At 41.9% G+C, this 19,004-nt stretch overlaps 1 protein-coding gene across 6 annotated transcripts in view; it reads right to left on the bottom strand.

The window, feature by feature from the left end:
- LOC115509358 (GTPase IMAP family member 7-like) overlaps positions 1–19,004 on the bottom strand; it is a 146,728-nt gene that overhangs the window by 113,542 nt on the left and 14,182 nt on the right. For 2 of the 6 annotated variants that reach the window (XM_030308757.1, XM_030308758.1), the window contains exon 2: positions 16,246–16,899. The exons of 1 other annotated variant lie outside the window; for it this stretch is intronic. In XM_030308757.1, coding sequence (XP_030164617.1) covers positions 16,246–16,885 — 640 coding nt within the window. In that variant the 5' untranslated portion in view covers positions 16,886–16,899. Of the gene's footprint in view, positions 1–1,067; positions 2,488–8,012; positions 8,016–8,656; positions 9,488–16,245; positions 16,900–19,004 lie in introns of those variants that run through there. 3 more of the 6 variants (XM_030308762.1, XM_030308759.1, XM_030308764.1) reach the window with 3 other exon arrangements.

The following is a 19,004-nucleotide window of genomic DNA, read 5'->3' as shown; positions in this document are numbered from 1 at the left end:
TGCAATCCTTGTGAGTGACTGACAGTCACCCATCTAACTTTGAAGTTTCTCTATTATTTTAGCAAGACAGAACCTTTCATCTACTTACTGCAAATGTCACAGCATGGAAGGGTAAGGAGAGATTTTTCTGGTGTCAGAAAACAAGCATTAGAGGGAATGTAAAACCATCAATAACAATAAAGATGCTCTGAAAGAGAACTGGGTACCATAAGATTTATCAATCAGGTTCTAACAAGAAAAAGATAGTCTGCTCTCATTAGGTACTTGGAGAAAGTTTAGAGAAGGGGCCTCTTACACACTGTGAACACAGGGAATTTAGAAAACACAGGGACGTTGATAGTATCGATAAGAAAATTAAATCTCACCTGCAGGGGTGAACAAAGACTGGAATGCAGAAGAAGAGTTGGGTAGAAAGGCCACTAAGGGAGGAGCTGTGACCTTTGGTGTAGGACTGAGGTAGTCAGAGATGGCCCTGCAGAGATAGAGGTGGGAGAATGGATACCCCAGCCTTGCTTTTCTACTTCCACAAGGCCTCTGACTTGGACTTCCCATTGGCCAGCCAGGCAGAAATCAGAGAGCAAGAGATCCCACCGATGTAGTGCAACTAGATCAGCCTCAGGGGGCAAAGAGCTAGGGTGAAGTGTGATTCTGCAGAGGCAAATGAAAACTATGTGGCCCAGATGGGATTTTTCAGATACAAGTGGAGACATTTTAAATAGGATGGTCCCTAAAAAAGAAAAGAGAAACACAATAAGAGAATCCTGTGACTTTCAGATCTTCATGAACTACAGAACAATCTTTCCAGAGAAACCCGATACCTCCCTAAAAAGTACTTGTGACCATGCAGTGCAACAACGCATGTGACCAATGGTTCAGACACTGAACATGTGCAGGATTTCTGATTTGAATTTTCCTGAGTCTTTGAACTCTATATGCCACTGCCTGATTATGCCAACTTTGTGTGAGAGACACAGGTGCGAAGGAGAGGCGGTGGGGACTGAGAGCTGGGAAGAGGCTTCATTCTGGTTAGTTCTCACTGCATAACAAACCATTCTGAAGCTCAGTGGTTAAAAACAAAAACCATCATTTATTTGTTCTCATAAAGCTGCAATTTGGTCAGGACTCAGTGGGAATGGCTCATCTTTGCTTTCTGCAACTTGGCCTGAGATGGCGGGGCAGCTGGAGGGCCCGCTTCTGTGTTGCCTCATTTGCATGGCGGGCAAGTTGGTCTGAGTCACAAATGAAAGGTGAGCTGGGAAGTGGGCCAGTGACTTCAGGCCCTCTGCATGGGGGCCTCTCAAGAGGCAGCCTGGGCTTTCTCACAACATGGCAGTCAAGTTCCAAGGGCACGAACTCCAACAGGGCAAGGAAACATTGCCCATATGTAACCTTAGAGTCACAAGGTGTTGCTTCAACCATCTGCTATTAATTGAAACGGTCCCAGATCTGCCCAGTTCCAAGGTAGAGGACACAGGCCCCGCAAGTCAGTGGCAGGAGTAACAGGGTCAGGTTATAGGAAGAATAAGTAGAAGCTACTGTCACAGCTGTCTATGGAAACTACAATCTACCACTATTGCAAATCATCGTAAATTCAAAAGAAAAAATGAAATGGACTTTACTTCCAAAACATATGCCATATTTTTGAAAGCACCCTCCTAATCCCATCTAAAACATGTTCAAATATGCCCTTCTCAGCTTCTTCCCTGATATTTTTTAATTGTTCATCATAAATCCTCTTTAGCCATTTTATTTTTTCCTCCCGTTCTTCCTGTGATTTATGAACATATTCCTTTTCTACTAGTTCAATTTCATTATTTAATTGATCGGTATAGATCTTCTTCAGGTCTTCTTCCCGTTGCTTCAGCCTCTTCTCTGTGTCCTTGTAAATGGCATCAGTAAAGTAATCCCCTCCGTTGCTCTGCACCATCTCCTCTATCAGCTCCACCAGCTCCTGCACCTGAGCTTCCTTCTCGGCCTCTGAGGCTCTGTTGTTGAAGGCACAGCAGCGGTTCCCACACTCTCTGATGATGTTTTTTAGCTTCACATCTGCATCTGCCAAGAAGTCACTCAGGCTCTGCCCCTCCAAGTTATCTTTGCGAGTGAACAACATGATCATGTGCTTCAAGGCTGGCTTCCCAAACACATACTTGATCAATGCCACGGTCTTCTGCTCTTCATCTGTGTAGCGGCCCAGCTGGAGGACCAAGACGATGGCGTGGGGCCCAGGGCAGGAGTACAGGACACACTGGCTGATTTCCCTGCACGTGGTATCCAGGGTCTCCTTGGTGTCAAAGAGCCCTGGGGTGTCAACAACAAGAAGTTTCCTCCCCTTCCATTCCTTGGATGCTTTTTGACACTTGGTGGTGACAGCATGGGGAGCAACTCTAGAGTCAAAGACTCCACTCCCCAGGATGGCGTTTGCCGTTGCGCTCTTCCCACTTCCAGTTTTCCCCACCAAAACAATCCTCAGAGTGTTGTCCTGAGGGTCTGCCATGTCGTAAAAAAGGGAAGGAGAAGAAAAAGAGTCAACGAAGGTAAGTGAAAACCATCACATTCCTCTTATCTCCTTTGTGTTTCTCCATGAAAACCTGCAATAGTGTACTATCCATGTTGGTCCCATAAAGACGAAAAGATGAAACAATTCAATCACCATGGAAGAAACAATAAAGTAGTTAAAGAGTTCCCCTACAAAAGAGTACCAGGTCCAGATGGTTTCATGGGGATCTCACTTAAACCTTTCTTAAACTATTCCTGATGACTTAAAACGGAAGGAAATCTTTCCTGTTCATTCTATACCACAAGTATGATATTGATCCCAAAGGCTAACAAAGATTTCACCAATAAATAAAGCTACAGACATGTCTCATTTGCGAATACTAATGCCAAAATCCCAAATAAATTGTCAGACACTAAAAAGTAATACCCCATAATTAAATGTGATTTATTTCAGAAATACTACGGTGGTTCAATATGAGAAAATGGATTGTTACAATACATCCTCTTTAGTAGAGTTAAGAAGAAAAATACTTTGATGCAGAACAGACATTTCCCCAAATTCAATGCTGTTTTAATAGATACTTCTTTAACATGATTTTATAGAAATATAAATTTTGGGGCGCCTGGGTGGCGCAGTCGGTTAAGCGTCCGACTTCAGCCAGGTCACGATCTCGCGGTCCGTGAGTTCGAGCCCCGCGTCGGGCTCTGGGCTGATGGCTCAGAGCCTGGAGCCTGGTTTCCGATTCTGTGTCTCCCTCTCTCTCTGCCCCTCCCCCGTTCATGCTCTGTCTCTCTCTGTCCCAAAAATAAATAAACGTTGAAAAAAAAAATTAAAAAAAAAAAAAAAAGAAATATAAATTTTAACAAATTTGTCACCATTTTTTCTCTGCAGCTAAAATAGTTGACTATAAACTTCATTTGGATGAAAGAAGAAAGAAAATTAGCCTGTAGAGTCAACAAAGAGAAGAACGATGAGGGAGGGCCATCTCTACCAGATAGTAAAATATTTTAGCCCCTATAATTAAGGCAGTATGAAGAGTGTGTGAACAGAGACAGAACGGAAAACAAAAACAGACAATTCAGAGATAGACCAAATTGGTCTACTATATTCATGAGTATCCAGTGCAATTGTATTACGTTACATTTATCTTCCATAAGGCAGCCTCTCACAACAATGGGGAGAAAGATAGACTAATAACCAGCATTGGGATAACTACAAAACCACACAGAAAAAGACAAAACTGCACCCATGTCTTCATGCCATTCACATGCTAAATACATTAGAAACATAACACTAAAAATCAATCCACATAAATACTAGAAGAAACTCAGACCAATCCTTTGTAACCTACGGGTGGGGCAACTATTTCTAAGATTTGAAAGATTGTAAGGAAAAGGATTCATACATCTGACTGCATAAAGACCTAAAAGACAATGGGAGACAAAGAGCATCACAATTAAAATATGAATGTCAGACTATATCAAAGAGGGTTAATTCTCCTCTTATACAAAGAATACCTAAAAGTAGAGAGACAAATTTCCAACAGCTCGATAGAAAATGGAGCAAGACATAGGAATAAACAGTTCAAAGAAAAAAAAGAAATTCCAATGCTCCTGAACTATGTAAAAATACATGAACACTCACTTAAAGTAGAGAAAAATAAATCCGACATAGGAAAAGAAAATAACTAAATATAGTAAATTAAAATTACCCTGAGATACTATTTCTCCACTTACAGATTTGGCAAAAATTGAAAAATTTGCTGCTATAATCAGTCAGTAAAGGTTTAGAGGAAACAGGTTCTCTTCTCCATGGCTAATGAAATTGAAAAACAGTCTAAAACCTACAGAGGAGAAATTGGCAATATAGTACAAATTACATATACATTTATTGGATTCTGAGTCCCAATTTTAGGACTTATGCCTGTAGTGGTCAGGGCAGCTCACTCTTAAACGTGCAATTTTGGCATACTATTTCTTTTTTAATTTTTTTACATTTATTTATTTTGGAGAAACAGAGTGAAAGAAAGCGTGAGCGGGGGAGGGGCAGAGAGAGAAGGAGACACAGAATCTGAAGCAGGCTCCAGGCTCCCAACAAGCTGTTAGCACAGAGCCTGAAGGGCTCGAACCCAGGAACTGTGAGATCATGACCTGAGCGAAGACAGACTCTCAACCGACTGAGACACCCAGGCGCCCCAGCATACTGACTATTTTAAGTGAAAGTAACTTAAGATACAACCTATGTGGGAAGATTACTAAGACCCTCTTCTGTCCTCCTGCAAGCAGGAAACAAATTCTCCCGTGTAAAAGGTGTCCTTCCTGTCCCAGGAGGTAAAGAGACACCCATATGTCCAGGGATGGGAGATTTAGAGCCAAGAAGACTGTATAAACAGCTCACTACTTTCTACTAATTTACTACCCCAGCCCAAAGTCTCTTTAGAATTCCTCCCTAACAGATGCTCCCAAAGTTAAGTTTTCCTTGTTTTGTCAATCCCTCACAGATCCATCGTCTCTTTGCCTAAAAAGTATAAAAACTTCCTGCCTTGGTCATTTCCCTTCATCTTAGTTTCATTACTGAGCATCTGTGCACACTGCTTTTTTTTCTCTTGTTAATCTGCCTCAAGTGAATGTAATTCTTAGTGCAGCTGGAAGACCTTGAAGGGTAGAGGAAGAAGTTCCCTTTCCTTATGTCCCAGAGCTACACTGACAAAAACACAGGAAAAGTTTAGGCATATGTTTATTCTCTGTGTCACTATTTGTAATAATTAAAGACAAAAAATCCACCAAATACCCACCAGTAGGAGTCTGGTTGAATAAACTAAGGTACATACACAGCGATGTATTATCCAACTGTAGAAAGGAATAAGAAATACCTCTCTATGCCGGAATGGAGAGATCTCCAGGATATTTCATTAAGCAAAAAAAAAAAAAGGCAAAGTGAAGAAAATAATATTTAGTTTACTGTATTTCTCTAATGGGGAGGAACATGAACTGTAGGTACAAAATACAACATATATTTCAGGCACATGATAAAGCAAAGGCAGATCATCTGAACTGCCACCAAAGAAATTGCTGACAGAGGGATGGGAGGAATAAGGTGGGGGACAGGGTAGAAGCTGGAAACTACTTTGCATATACTTCGATTTCATAGATTTGTCTTGAAAGCATGTACTTCCTTCTTTTTGAGAGTTCGAATTACACCTCTTTTCCTTTATGAAAGACCTACATGTGTACCTGCTGTTGCTGGCTGACATAAATTCAAAGAGGATTTTTCATTTGTACAAAAAAAAGCTGAACACGAATACAACGCTCCGCATTTGTTTTACAGCCAGTTGAGCTAATGGAGAGGCCGAGTGGGCCACTGTCCACGCCAGCTGCCAATCACCTTCCCCGGGAACCTCACACAGGGGTTCACCATCCAGTCACCACAGCTGTGAGCCAGATGAGCACGTGGGCTTTCTCTCAATTAAATGTGTGCATCTGTTAACAAGTTGTGTCTAAAAGTATCAGAAACACATAAGGGAGGTTATTTAGGGGAGATCTGGGAATGCGCACCCTTTTTCCATGTACATTGATGGTAATTGCTTCTATCCTTTATGTCATTTTGTTTCATAAAAGATTTCATAGGAACGTTCTGCTTGTGGATAGTGAGGAACATCTGTAAATAGCTTACATAATTATACAACAAAAACTATATTTTCAGATAACTAGTAAAAATCAAAAGCAAATGCAATACATAGTATTTCGTGTAATAGACAAACCACACAAAGAATTGGTCCAAGAAACTTGAAAATGCAGTTGCTTCATTGGCTATTGTCCTAATGGGATAGAGTGTAAGGCCAAATAGGGGGGAAAAACGTCAAGAAAATCTTAAATTGTTTTCAGGAATCCTGTCCTATTCTTAGCTTTTTGTGCACATGTGTAGTTTTGAAGCCCAAGGACAAGCCCAGTGGCAATGAACACCCTTAGTGCCCATACTGTGCCCTTCAAATGCCATTCATTTCCCACCAAAAACATTAAGAATCTTAGGAGAACGTACCGATTCCAGATCTGGACCAAGAAACGTGCAAGTGGATCCTACACTATCTAGTCATACTAGAAAGTGAGGATTCTATCAAAAACTACTCAGACCGTGGGATGCCTGGCTAGCTCTGTCAATACAGCATGCATCTCTTGATCCCACGTTCATGAGTTCTACCTCCACATTGGGTGCAGAGATCACTTTCAAAAAAAAATGTTTGGATCTTACCGAAAGGACTATAGGGCCAACTTGAAGAGGCTGACTGGACAGAGATGGGGTAATTTGAGTACCAATGAGACTAATAATTTCAATGGATTGAAATTCATCAAATATGTTGAAGTTCATGAATTCATAACGATACCAACATTGCAAAAGAAGTGAAATGTTCTCTTTAGGGTATGCTAGGAAATGATGTCATCAGTCTGAACATGGACAAAAAAGATTCAAGTATTCCTTTTGTCTTATTAACTACACCTTATGGAAATGAAAGTATGACTCAGGGGAACTTTCTTTTTAAAGGATTATGCCATCCAGTAAATGAAGAAAGAATGATAGAATTATAATATTATTATTTGTGACTGTTAATGAAAGAAAGTTACTCTAGACTATCATTACAGTTTGCTACATTACAGAAAGAGACAGAAGAATATATAAGGTGCCTTCTGATGGACGTTTACAACTACACCTATGGAATATTGCCACCCAACTAACCAGGCAAGCCTTAATCTGATCAAACCTCTCCTTAAATTTAAATTTATACAAAATACGGAAACTAGAAGAACATGTCATATGACGTCTTGAGGATTTAATGAGCAAAATGTACACTGTCCAATTCTCTTGGAAAAAGGACCAACCATTTCTTAACCAAAATCATTTTACAAAAAGAAACAGGAAGGTGAAAACTTATTTACAAAATTTAACTTAAGACATATGAAAGAATCGAAATTTATGAACCGTATTTGGAGCTGATTTCAATTTTAAATTCTAGGAGACGATCTGGGAATTGGAATACACCTGGTAATTTTTTAAAAATTCTAATTGCTTTTTGAACTCTGATTATGGTATATTTTAATGACCTTTATCTTCCAGACATACATATGTAAATAATTACTGATGAAGTGATAAAATTTTTAGTATTCTAGTAATGTAATACTTTTCAGTATTCGAATGTTTAAAGTGTATGTATGTATGTATGTATTTAATCTCTACACCCAGCATGAGGCTCAAACTCACAAGCCTGAGATCAAGAGTCCCATGCTCTTCCCACTGAGCCAGATAGGCGCCCCCACTCTAATTTTTGAAATGAGGAGATTGATGTGGCTCAGAAATGCTGAGAAAGTTGCCCAAGATCACTGCGCTAATGGGCTTTGGGCAGCTCATGCATAACCCTTGCACGCTCTGGTCTCTTCTTGGTTCCTTCTCAGGTCCTTGATTCTACATTTCTGTTTACATTGGATCAGAAATAGATCATGGGAGGCCAGGGGAGGTAGTTCACTCTCTGTCCAAAAACATGAACTGGTAGCAACCCTGGAATTAGGGAAGGCAAACAAAGGGATTCACACACATTTGTTTTCTATAGAATAGCTCATTCTCTCCCCATGGCACCCCTTCCTTACCTCCTCTGTTACACTGTCGACCTCACCATTTCTCTCTTACATGTTGGAAAGGACACAGCCAGCTGAATTCTAGGCTTCCTGTGCCATTTGTGACCCGGGTATCCCGGGGAATTTGATAAAACCACACGCACACCGTCTGGGATTCAGATTTTCTTTCAGGAAAAAAGAGGGATTGGGACAGACTGCTCTCTAAATTGCCTTCCAGCTCTAAAGACCTGCCTTGAGGACACTAGTTTCCCACTAAGGGAAATGGATGGGGTGTCAGGCAGCACTCACTCTGTCATGACAACTGATGGAAGATATGCTGTTCAGCAAGTTTGTCCGGCTAAATAGGAGACGTGTGGACATGTGGCAATCAATCTCCTTACTCCCACTCCTCCTCCCCTGGGACCCCTGTGGCAGCATCCTTTTTGCTGGGCTGCTGGCACGACACTAGGTCCCCTCTCAGACCAGAACCCACACCCATGCACACCCCTATGTCCGGCTGCCCCTCACGGCTCCATTACTCTAAGGCCAGGCTCACCTTCTTTTGAAGGAGCTGAGTTCCCCATTGTTCTCCAAAGAACCTGTTTGAGCTGCTCCTTTTGCTTTCACTGTGAGGAAAATGTGTTTCCCCCTTTAAACCTCTGAGGCAGGAAGCTCAGATTGGTTGGAGCTAGTGAAGGAACTATTTGGCTTTAAAGAGACAGAAATATTGCCCTATAATTGGAGGAGTGCTTTACTTTTACCAAGGTGTAAGCTTTTTCTCCATGTGCCTGCTCTCACACCAAATTTTCCAAACCTATATTTGTTGTTTGGGGTTATACTGGTGGATCCCAAAGGCCCTTATTACATGACACAAATCATGCACAGAGAGCCAGGCATGGTGTTGGATCATCTTCCCTCATGGAGTGGGTGACTCTGGGGTGATTCTAGGAAGAAGAAACTCAAATACGTGGCTAGATGTGTCCAAATTTAGAGCCTTGGATGCGTCCCAGTGATTGTACCATATGGGTTTTCATGATAGTCTTTCATGAAGGTCTCAAGTTACTCAGTAAGAATTTACCAACCTTCAGTTACAAAGCCAAGAGTCTAAACCATTGGGAGCCATGAGAAAAAAAGGAAGATGTGGCCTGGAAAAAGTCTTCCAATGACCATACACCTTCTCTAGTTTTCTTCATATGGTTCTTTCAAGCCCCAAAATATGCATGACCTGACAAGAAAAGATGCACCCAGGGAGAAGATCAAACTTTCCCTGACAACCTTCCTACTTTCCTCTACCCCAGACCCAGGCACAGGTAGATTTTCCCAGATTTAGCCAGTGCATCCATTCCAACCTGCTCTGGAAACTTTGAGATGATAGGCAGATGGTCAAACCTCTGATGGTTGACCAGCTGTTCCAACTGTCTCTTGCATCATCATAAAATTATAAGGTTTTTGATTATATATTTTTGTTCACTACATTGAGACATGGGATTACTTGATGCTCACACTTGAAGGTGAGTACTAAGAGAACTAAATGTGGCAGGAAGTAGTGGACAATGGGGAGGCAACCCATGGAGGGAAGCAACAAGATTTGGAAATTATTGTATTAATACTATATTATTGGTCCATATCATTAGACCAGTTATTGGTGCTAATGACTTGGAGGGCCCCAGGTAACTGTTTTCCAACTTGCAATAAAGACACAGACCGGGACCAGCTATGTAATTTGCAAAGTCTGGCACAAAAAGAATATGCCAGGCCCTTTGTCAAAAACAAACAAAAAAAATTAAGAATTTCAAGATGACATCAATAGAACAGTAAACCCTTCTAAGTACAGGGCCCTGTGCAACGGCACGGGTCACATACCCATGAACTTGGTCTTGATGAGTCTGCATACATGAAAGTCTAGAGGAGAGCTAGAATCATATTTCCTCCCCAAAATATCTCTACCATTTCCTAGTTTCATTTCAAGCTACATATTCCTTGAGTGAAAGTTGTCCTTGGATGTTGTCATGGTCAGCTAATTGCTTCTCCAGGTATTATGCTCAGGTACGCTGTTAAGTTCCCTAGAGGGAACAGGAGACTAGTTGACACAGAATCCATGGATGCCACAAGAAATCAGATGCGGGTCTCAAATGGTAACAGCCTTGTGATCATTGGTCAAAAAGGTGCATGTGGCCCCCATCAGTCCCATCCTGAGCCCTAAGTTAGGAGTGATCTCCTTCTACAAGATTCTGGATAGAAGCAGCGTAGCCCCATATCTGAATTGTTCACTTAGCCACGCTCCTGATCATTGAGGGCTTCCTTCCACTTGCACCTATGCTGTGAGCCACAGGCCTCTCCACCGCTTGTCTCCTCCTGCAACCCTGGAAACACAACTTTCCACCCAGGATCTTGCTCCTTCCACATAGTCAGAAGCAGAGAGATAAATGTGGACAAAGCCACAGCTTCCTTTTTTATGGTTTCCTTTGATTCTTTCCATTTCACACACACACAGAAATGTGGATATAATGAATTTTCAAAAGGTGTGGGGTCATTAAGAGACATTCTTTGAATTCTATAGGAGTCTTCTTGTGGGGCTCAGGGTGTTTTCTGATGCTCAGATCTAGATAATCTCAAAGCTCAACTTATTAAAATAGTGCAGAAATAATAACAGTAGTTTAAAAGAATCGTTCCCCCATTGTCCTGTTTCTTCTACAGATCGTCTTTGTAACTTTGGTGGATCCATTTCCTATTGCCTACATAACAAATTCCTAAAACATTAGTGGCTGAAAACAATATAAACTTCATCTTCTGCAGTTATGGAGGACAAGAGCATGGAATTAGTTTTATGGAGATAAAATCAAGGTCTTGCAGAGCTGGTTCTTTCTGAAGGCTCCAGGAGAGAATCCATCCCTTGCCTCTTACATCTTCTAGAAGCTGCCAGATGTCCTGGGCTTGGGGCCACATCACACCAATCTCTGCTGCCTTCATCACATTGCCTACATGCCTCTCCTTAGAAGGACATTTCTGATTACCTCTGGGGCCCACCCAGATAATCCGGAACAATCTCCCCATCTCAAAGTCATTAACTTAATCACACCTGCAAAAATGCTTATGGAATAAAGTAACATTCACAGGTTCTGGGGATTCGAGTGTGGCCATCTTTTGGGGGCCACCATTCAGCCTGCCACATTTGGGTGAGTTAACCTCTCTGCAACTCACTCCCCTAATTTTTAAAATGGAATACTTTCTTCAGACAGTCATTGTGAAACCAGATAAATTTGTACACATGAAGGGGTACTCAAACCATAGTGATCAATAGGTATTAGTTAGTAGTAATAATTCAACCCTCAATGTTAGTCTCATAGATTACCATCCTGAGGCTCATCTACACATCATAGATGCTGTCTTAGTCAGCGTGGACTGCCATAATACCACAGCCTGGGAGCAGGAACAACAGGAATTAATCTCTCACAGTTCTGGAGACTGGGCAACTCAACCCCAATGTGCCAGCCAACTTGTTTCCCTGGGAAAGGCTCACTTCCTGATTTGTGAATGGCACTGTCTCACCGTGTCCATACATGATGGAGCAAGGAAGCAACTCTCAGGTATCTCTTCTTACAAGGGCACTAATCCCCTCAAGAGGACCCCAGATTCATGAACTGATGGAAACCCACTTACGTTACCCCCAAATACAATCATGTTGGGGGTTAGGGATTCTGGAGCCTTCTTTCTTGGTGCCACATAAAACTAGTCACTTCTACTTTGTAACAATATCCTTTAAGTGAATTGTTGGATATCACTCAAGGTTTCCTGGTTTCTCCCCACTCACTCCACCCCCAAAGGGCACTGCATGAAAAGGAAGACTCAGCACCTCCACAACCTGTCTACCAGGATAAGGGATCTGGATTATCTATACCCCTGCACTCACATGGCTTTAATGAAATTGTCTTCTGGCTCCACGGATGTGCAAGAAGAGCTGCCTCTTGCAGGATAATGGCAGCCATGTCACAAAAGAGATATAGGTGTTACGTGTGACAGTGCACTTGAGGCTGAATCCCTCAAGGGAAACATTGACCAAACCCTCATGAAATAAGGACCATGCCCCCCAAAGACCCTTTTACTGTCTTCCACGATGTTATATTCGGTTATGAACCACAACCATTCAGTGCTGTTCTCAAACAGGTCTCTGCTTCCTCCTAAGGCTTCTCCAAAGATCTACCAAAAGTGACCACTCAGAATTTGTGTCTTCACCAGAGGGTCACACTCTTGGAGCCTCAGGGGAAAAACTGTAGGACGTGCTCTGAACTACTGTTGCCTCAAAAAGACTCTTCAGAGCAGGTTTGCAAGATGGCAGCACTGACTCAATGCTCAGACTGTGCCAGTGAGCAAAGCCAGGACTACTGGGACTCTCAGTCTGGAAGCATATGTACCTCATGAAATCAGACGACTGACTCAAGATCCAGCAGAGTGACAAGTAATGACATAGGACTGAGTGAACGGATTCAAGATGTGCCATTGTGGTTATTTGTTTGGAATATTGATGGCATTCTGTTTGATGTTCTACTTGTATGGCTATTTGTGGAAACCTTATTTCTTTCTCCTTAAACGAATTAGTAGACTGTGTATTTGTAAACCCACAACAACCATCTTTAAACATTACCTCATCTTCACCTACCCTCAAAATTCAGAAACAAATGCTTCTACTAAGTTTCATTCACTTTCATGATGATAGAACCATTTGCATAGGTTTAATAAAATTCTGTCCTCTTGTTTACAAAGATATCATTGGAAAAATCGATTCTGCAGCACGGCCATATGTACAGTGTGATATTTGAGAGTGATTGTTGTTTAAACAAAGACCATCAGACCACTGCTAAGGAGCAATTGTTGGTGTTACATGTGGAGCTAATGTCTCCAAAACCTTCATAAGAAACTAATATGATGTCTGGCTTCCAGAATCCCAATCACTGGGAGTAAGGAAGTCCACTCCCAGGTAGTCCAGAAACCCAGGCAAATTTTGGAGACCTCAGGAAGAGGGAAATTCACTGAGATTTATGGATACAGCATGCAAAGTTTACTGGAGAAAGTGTTTGGGCTTCGGTTTCCTACTCGTAGGATAGAAGAATGGCAGGGGCTTTGAAAAGTCTGATTCAAAACTCATTTTGAAAATTTCCAAAAGAAGTTTATCCTTTGGAATTGATAGTTGCTTAATATGATGAGGCTCTAGATTTCCTGAGCAAACTCAAGGAGGCTTTTCTGGTTAATTAAGATTCTTGCTGCATCTGTATAAATGATCAGGCCATGCATGGTAAAATCAATCTTCTAGGATCAACAATACTTGTTGGAGACTGTTTATGATCACAAAGTAGAGAACGCTACGAAAATGATCCAAAATTTAGAAATAGGCAAGAGAGATTACTGGAGTGTTCTATTGTTCTGTGTGGTGCTGTGCTTGATGATCCACTGTGATATTTTACAACACTTTAAGGACAGAGAGAATTTTTGCACATCTCTGCCTTGGAGATACTCAGCGAATTTTCTGTCTGGTGGAATATAGAACTCAAAAATTCCATTTTACTACTCTCTTGAACACATCAACATTTGATTTCAAATGAGCTTTGTGTTTCTGTTTGTTTGTGTTTTTTGTTTTATTCTTTGCTTCTTTGTTTGTTTTTAACTAGGTTTCACACCCAGCATGGAGCCCAAACTCAAGACCCTAAGATCAAGACCTGAGCTGAGATCAAGAGTCAGATGCTTAATTGATTGAGCCACCCAAAGGAACTTTGAACCAATTATAGATCATACTGGTTCTCTAGTTAAGCCATGAGCTGCACAAAATCTTTGATGTGTTTATACTTGCCCAGGAGTCATGAGTTTGCTTTTTTTGAAAACTGCAGATAAGAAAGAGAGGCAGAAATAGCATGATTCAACCCTTGGAGGTGGAAATATACTGGACACAGAGAACAGCTAACAATTTGGAGTGCAGGAATCATTACCAGCCTTTACGGAGGGCCTACTGTGTCCCAGGCACTGGCCTCTCCATCATTATCACCTTCGTTCCTTACAAAAGTGTAAACGGATATTGACGGGAACAATGATATCTAGAAGAATCTCATTCTTGGAAGAGGAGTTGAGACTGCTTATAATGACTGTTAAATACCAGGCCAAGGAATGTGGATTCTAAGCCCTAGGCAGTAGAAGATTTCCAAGAAGTAGAGACCTAAGAAAACTATCCTAATGGGCTTAACCTGGTAACTGCAATGAGGACTGGAGAGGAAGAGATCAGGGGTACTGTACCCTCACACTGCACACACTGTCCCTCTCTTACCATCCATCTTAGGTTGAATTGTGTCCTCCTAAAGAAGTCCTAACTCCTGTTACCTGAGAATGTGACCTACTTTGGAGCACGGTCTCTGTGATGTCATGTCATGAAGTTAAGGTTGAGCCCTACTCCAATGCCTGGAATCGTTTCATTCACAGTGAGGGAAGTTTACACACAGATACACACAGAGAACACCATGTGACAGAAGAGGCAGAGATTGGAGTGAAGCACCTAGAAGGCAAAGAACAAAGCTGGCCAGCCAGCACCAGAAGCTAGGAAGCAGCAAAGAAGGATCCTTCCCCAGAGACTTCATGGAGAGTATGGCCCTGGGAACGTCTCGGTTTGGCACTTGTAGCCTGTGCCAGAGAGACAGTAGCCATAACAATGAGACAGTAAGTTTCTGCTCTTTAAGCAACAGTTTGTGGTCATTTGTTACAGCAGCTCCTGGGGGAACTAATATAGATTTTAAGGCAAAGAAGTAGGGTCCTGCTCTGGTAATTACCTAAAATGTAGGAGTCATTTCGAAATTGAGTAATGTATGCAGGCTCGAAGAATTCTGAGGTACGTGATAAAAACAAAGGCCTAAGAGGATGTCGGTGGTAGGATGAATATCCAGGTCACTTTCTGGTGAGGTCCCAGAGAAGGTGGGGACCATGCTGCTGGACATTGGAGGGACGATGGCACTTGCTATAAAATGGCAGGGGGCAGGGGGCTGGGAGGCAGGCTAAACTGAGGTGGGCTGCTGGGTGGAGAGTAGACCATGTAAGTGATGAACTTGAATATTTAGCTGAGGAGAATTCCGAGAACAATGTGGAAGATGTGGCCTGGTTTCTCCTTGCTGCTTCTAATGAAATGCGTGAGGAAAGAGAGTGGTTGCCTATCTGCCAGCCAAGGAGCACCAAGATGGCCAGCTGCCAGCAGAGCCCGGGAAGAAGCAAGCAAGGTCCTCCCCTGAAGGCTTCAGAGAGCGCACGCCTCTGCTGGCATCTTGACTTTGGACTCCAGGAGCTACCACACAATCCATGGCTCAGCTGTTTCAACTGCAGTTTGGACGACCTGTCGTGCAGTGCTAGCCATCCAGTATGTCCCCTCCACCTTGCCCCTGCCTGTGTTCTTGTCCCATCCTCTGAGAAACCCAAAGGGCTCCCCTTCTGTGGCACGGTGTGAACAAGGCAAATCTTCTAGACTACACTCTTCCTCATTCCCACCACATTTCTGGCCCAAATAGACCCCGGGTCTCCCTGATGAGAGAGAGCTTGGGGCTTTCTCAGAATTTAGATTTCAGCCCTCTGAAGACTTTTCTTTTTGGAAACAAATATACAACACCAAAACAAAAACTAACAATTGTTTCTTTTAAAGAGACACACAGGAATTTAAGACCTGGGAGTGCGGTTAAGGCCTCCTGAACTCTGAAGGCAAACAGGCAGCCTGTCAGAGCGCCATGAGCTGTGGGTCAGAGGTAAAAGCGGGCCCCAGTCCCAGCAGCAACAATCAATCCCTTGCTCTTACAGAATACCAACACTGCACAAAGGACTATTTTCTCTTAATCAGCAAAAAATGTCTCCTTAATATATGAAAATCAGCCAGTGGAAAAGTGTGTGGGCCTGATTCTGCCACGATCAAGATCTATGGCTTGGAGAAAACCCAAACACAAACAGACCCCAAAAACCCACAATCCCCATGTGCCCCAGTATCTTTATGGATAAGAAGACCCAGATTGTCTCAATTCAATGCCTCCTACACAACAGCATCATGGGAGACTATCTGGGCCTCTCCCAATGAGGACAAATCCCAAGACTTTCCCCCCCACATGATTCATGACCCTGGGCCCATGTACCTACACAACTTCTCAGGTGTAAATGGCATCTTGTAAATGGCATCGGTAAAGTAAGCCCCTCCGTTGCTCCGCACCATCTCCTCTATCAGCTCCACCAGCTCCTGCACTTGAGCTTCCTTCTCGGCCTCTGAGGCTCTGTTGTTGAAGGCACAGCAGCGGTTCCCACACTCGCTGATGATGTTTCTTAGCTTCACATCTGAATCTGCCAAGAAGTCACTCAGGCTCTTCTCCTCCAAGTCATCTTTGCGAGTGAACAACACGATCATGTGCTTCAAGGCTGGCTTCCCAAACACAGCCTTGATCAATGCCACGGTCTTCTGCTCTTCTTCCCTGTAGAGGCCCACCTGGAGGACCAAGATGATGGCGTGGGGCCCAGGGCAGGAGTAGAGGACACACTGGCTGATTTCCCTGCACGTGGTATCCAGGGTCTCCTTGGTGTCAAAGAGCCCTGGGGTGTCAACAACAAGAAGTTTCCTCCCCTTCCATTCCTTGGATGCTTTTTGACACTTGGTGGTGACAGCATGGTGAGCAATTCTAGACTCAAAGACTCTACTCCCCAGGATGGTGTTTGCCGTTGCGCTCTTCCCACTTCCAGTTTTCCCCACCAAAACAATCCTCAGACTGTTGTCCTGAGGGTGTGCCATGTCACTACCAGTGGCTGTGGGGTGTAAAAAAGAGAAGGAGAAGAAAAAGATTCAACGAAGGTAAGTGGAAACCATCACATTCCTTTTATCTCCTTTGTGTTTCTCCATGAAAACCTGCAGTAGTGTACTATCCATGTGGGTCCCATAAAGACAAAAAGATGAAACAATTCACTCACCATGGAAGAAACAATAAAGTAGTTAAAGAGTTCCCCTACAAAAGAGTACCAGGTCCAGATGGCTTCATGGGGATCTCACTTAACTTTTCTTAAACTATTCCTGATGACTTAAAACAGAAAGAAATCTTTCCTGTTCTTTCTATGCCACAAGTATGATATTGATCCCAAAGGCTAACAAAGATTTCACCAATAAATAAAGCTACAGACATGTCTCATTTGCGAATACTAATGCCAAAATCCCAAATAAATTGTCAGACACTAAAAAGTAAAACCCCACAATTAAATGTGATTTATTTCAGAAATAGTAGGGTGATTCAATATGAGAAAATGGATTGTTACAACACATCCCCTTTAGTAGATTTAAGAAGAAAAATACCTTGATGCAAAACAGACATTACCCCAAAACCAACACTGTTTTAATAGATACTTCTATAATGTGATTTCATAGAAATATAAATTTTAAAAAATTTGTCTCCATTTTTTTTTCTCTGCAGCTAAAATAGTTGACTGTAAACTTAATTTGGAAGAATGAAGAAAGGAAATTAGCCTGTAGAGTCAACAAAGAGAAGAACGATGAGGGAGGGCCAGCTCTACCAGATAGCAAAATATTTTAGCCTCTATAATTAAGGCAGTATGAAGAGTGTGTGAACATAGAGAAACCGAAAACAAAAACGGACAATTCAGAAATAGACCAAATTGGTCTACTATATTCATGAGTATCCAGTTAAATGTATTACATTACATTTATCTTCAGTAAAGCAGCATCTGACAGCAATGAGGAGAAAGATGGACTAATAACCAGCATTGGGATAACTACAAAACCACACAGAAAAGACAAAACTGCACCCACGTCTTCATGCCATTCACATGCTAAATACGTTAGAAATATAAACACTAAAAATCAATGCACATAAATACTAGAAGAAACTCAGACCAATCCTTTGTAACCTGTGGGCAGGGCAACTCTTTCTTAGATTTGAAAGATTGTAAGGAAAAGGATTCATACATCTGACTACATAAAGATCTAAAATATTATGGGAGACAACGAACACCATGGACAATTAAAATACGAATGTCAGACTATATCAAAGAGGGTTAATTCTCCTCTTATACAAAGAATACCTAAAGGTACAGAGACAAATGTCCCATAGCTCGATAGAAAATGGAGCAAGACATATGAATAAACAGTTCAAAGAAAAAAAAAGAAATGCTAATGCTCCTCAACTATGTAAAAATATATGAACACTCACTTAAAGTAGAGAAATATAAACCCAACAAAGGAAAAGAAAAAACTAAATATAACAAATTAAAATTACACTGAGATACTATTTCTCCACTTACAGATTTGGCAAAAGTGCAAAAATTTGCTTCTATAATCAGTCGGTAAAGGTTTAGAGGAAACAGGTTCTCTGCTCCATGGCTAATGAGAATAGAAAAACAGTCTAAAACCTACAGGGGAGAAATTAGCAATATCATACAAATCACATATACATTTATTCTTGGATTGTGAGTCCCAATTTTAGGATTTATGCCTGTAGTGGTCAAGGGCAGGTCACCCCTAAACGTGCAACTTTGGCATACTGACTATTTCATATAAAAGTACCTTAAGACACATCCTGTGTGGGAAGATTACTAAGACCCTCTTCTGTCCCCCTGCAAGCAGGAAACAAATCTCCCATGTAAAAGGACCCCTTGCTGTCCAGGAGGTAAAGAGACACTCTCATGACCAGGGATGGGAGGTTTAGAGCCAAGAAGAGTGTATAAACAGCCTACTACTTTCTACTAATTTACTCCTCCAGCCCAAAGTCTCTTTAGAATTCCTCCCTAACAGATGCTCCCAAAGTTAAGTTTTCCTTGTTTTGTCAATCCCTCACAGATCCATCGTCTCTTTGCCTAAAAAGTATAAAAACTGCCTGCCTTGGTCATCTCTCTTGGTCTTAGTT

Source organism: Lynx canadensis, chromosome A2 (genome assembly GCF_007474595.2).
Source record: "Lynx canadensis isolate LIC74 chromosome A2, mLynCan4.pri.v2, whole genome shotgun sequence".
Classification (NCBI taxonomy): domain Eukaryota; kingdom Metazoa; phylum Chordata; class Mammalia; order Carnivora; family Felidae; genus Lynx; species Lynx canadensis.
The sequence above is the reverse complement of the archived record's forward strand: the minus strand, read 5'-3'. Positions and strand labels throughout refer to the sequence as shown.